Source organism: Nanorana parkeri, unplaced genomic scaffold (genome assembly GCF_000935625.1).
Source record: "Nanorana parkeri isolate BGI_ZX_2015 unplaced genomic scaffold, ASM93562v1 scaffold114, whole genome shotgun sequence".
Classification (NCBI taxonomy): Eukaryota; Metazoa; Chordata; class Amphibia; order Anura; family Dicroglossidae; genus Nanorana; species Nanorana parkeri.
In genome coordinates, this window is record NW_017306382.1 from 2,091,211 (window position 1) to 2,093,672 (window position 2,462).

General features: G+C 42.6%; 1 protein-coding gene across 2 annotated transcripts in view; it reads left to right on the forward strand.

The window, feature by feature from the left end:
• The window catches only part of RELT (RELT tumor necrosis factor receptor), a 54,515-nt gene that overhangs the window by 41,958 nt on the left and 10,095 nt on the right, over positions 1 to 2,462 (forward strand). For both annotated transcript variants that reach the window (XM_018553251.1, XM_018553253.1), the window contains 2 exons: positions 1,496 to 1,579; positions 2,364 to 2,445. In XM_018553251.1, coding sequence (XP_018408753.1) covers positions 1,496 to 1,579; positions 2,364 to 2,445 — 166 coding nt within the window. The remainder of the gene's footprint in view (positions 1 to 1,495; positions 1,580 to 2,363; positions 2,446 to 2,462) is intronic.

Here is a 2,462-nt window from a genome sequence, read left to right on the forward strand (position 1 = left end):
AAAATCCAATATTCTTATTGTATATTTTTTTTTTTTTTCCATGTAAATGCAATTTTAAAAGTTGTATTAAAATAATACATGATCTGTCTGCCATAAGGGCCCCTGTTTGGCTACGTCCATTTTATAGGGTGACAACTGTTTCCCAGTTGTACTGCTGCCTTGTCACCCTGTAACATGCACACGTGGTGGAGACTACAAGCAGCCATGCTGACGCATATAGCTCAGGCATGGTCTACCCTTGGTTAGTAAACCAGTCCAGAGCAATGATCTCCTTCAGCCACTTTGTGTGCACTCTACTCAGTCTGCTACAGATCAGCAGCAATAAAATGCAGAACAGGTAAAACGGACTTTATGGAATAAAGCGGGGTGCTTTAGCGAGCTGATTGCCATCTAGTTGGGGTGCACATCTCCTCTAGTTAGCGATTCATGACACATTGCATTAGGCAGCGTTGAGTTGTGGCTATACAGCCCCATTAAGATGGCAACCCCAGAGACCTACAATAGCCAGTCTATTGTTACTATGGGAATTGAGTGGTTTCTGTCTCTCAGGCTATACCCACTTGGATTAATAAGTCTCTGTGGGCCTTTATGTCGGGAGAGCTCCAGACATATCTGACAAATCATAAATTGTCGGCACACAGCTGGCTGCCCCTCCCGGAGAGGGAGTTGGTTCTTGCACAGCTGACTTCCTTTTTAAAACCCTCGGCGTTGGTGGGCGGAATGTCTTCCGTACATTTGTAAGGGTTTTGGATGATTTTATTATAGCGTTGTGCCTATTGATTCATCATAATAGAATGAGTGGGGTGTGCCTGGGATGATGATGATAAATGCTGTAGAAGATGAGTGTATGTGAAACCTAACAATGGACTTCTCTTATTGGCTCCTTTTTGGTCAATAAGTGCTAAAACAAAAATCTGTTGATCCTGCCAGATATCAAGTGGGCCGATGAGTACCAGTGACTGTGCTGCACTCTGTTACATTGTTTCCAGTTCTCACGTAAACTAAACTTGACTTTTCCATAGATAGTTTGTTGAGTGAACATTGTCCCCCTAGGGCAGGAAGTGTGTTACTGGCAGAATTACCAGGTAAAATGTAAAAGGGAAAGTGACCTGCAGATTTATATATAATGTCATTGTGCACTGGAGTTGCCATGAAGTGTAAAGTCGGCTACATCACTAACACATACCATTTAAAATGACAAATTGTTTGTAAAAGTTTAATTCTGATGCTAATTCCATTCTAATTTGCTTTTATACTTTGTAATGATTGTCTAGATTGTGTTTAGCCAATTGTCAACTTTGATGGACATTCATTCAGCCTGTGGCCAGTGTGTGCCTGTGGGTGGGTGGCCTAAGGCACGATGGGAGTCTGTGGCCTCTTGCTTCCACACCATGTGCTGCGCTGACATCAATTACAAATACCCAGATAAGATCCTGTTTGTTTTAGGAATGTTTTCCATCAAATAAATGTATTTCCCTGATTTATATATCGGCAGGTATCAACCCTTCTATCCTGTTGGAGGAGAACGGCAATGAGGACACCATCGGCGTTCTGGTGCGTCTTATCACAGAGAAGAAAGGTCAGTAGTGCGTTGTTTTTCAATGTGGCTTCTGTGCTGTCGTGTAAATCTGCCACTTGTTGTCATACGTGTTAGGGGGTGACAGGGTGCTGGAAATTTGAAGATCTTTCCATAGGTGAATTGGGCAGACATTAGGTTTAGCACAGTTGCATTGGCTTTCTGGATACTTTAACCGATATGGTTTACTGATATTTATTTAGTTTTTGCTTGGGTATCTCTTTAAAGAGACCCTGTCACCAACAATCTTCCCATGAGATTATACCCTATTGTATGCATGTTATTTGCCTATAAAATACTTGTGTGGACATCCATCTATAACAGGAATCCAGGGCAAATCCTCCAATAGGGGAAACTTACTTTGGTGAGATTTCCTCTCACTTCCTGTTTTGTCTGTGGAACAGAAAGTAAATGTCACCAATGGCCCCTAAAGGGGGGCGGCTACATGCTCCATTCTAGTGACAAGTACAGCTCAGGTGGTGCACATGCGCCAGTCTAGCCATTAAACCCTATTCCTGTACCCAGCACATGTGGGGTGTTAGAGGGTTCTGGAGGTCTACAGAAATAAATGCCCCTGGGCTGAATCTGAGTGATCTGTGCCATTTTATATTGGGCAAAGGTGTGGGCTGAGGTACAGTATTGTATTTTTGAACAAAAACACTTTTACATTATTATATGGGCATGACCTGCAGGAACACCTGTAAAATGCTACGTGTACAGATTGACCATAGACCGAGCAAAACAAACCTGTTCTGAAATAACTAAATTTCCTGCTTCCTTCCCTCAGAAAATGCTGTTGCCTTGGAAGAATTACTGAAGGAATATCAGAGCAAGCAGGTCCCCACCATAGGAAACAAGTCACCTCAAAAGTAAGCGGATGGACAAA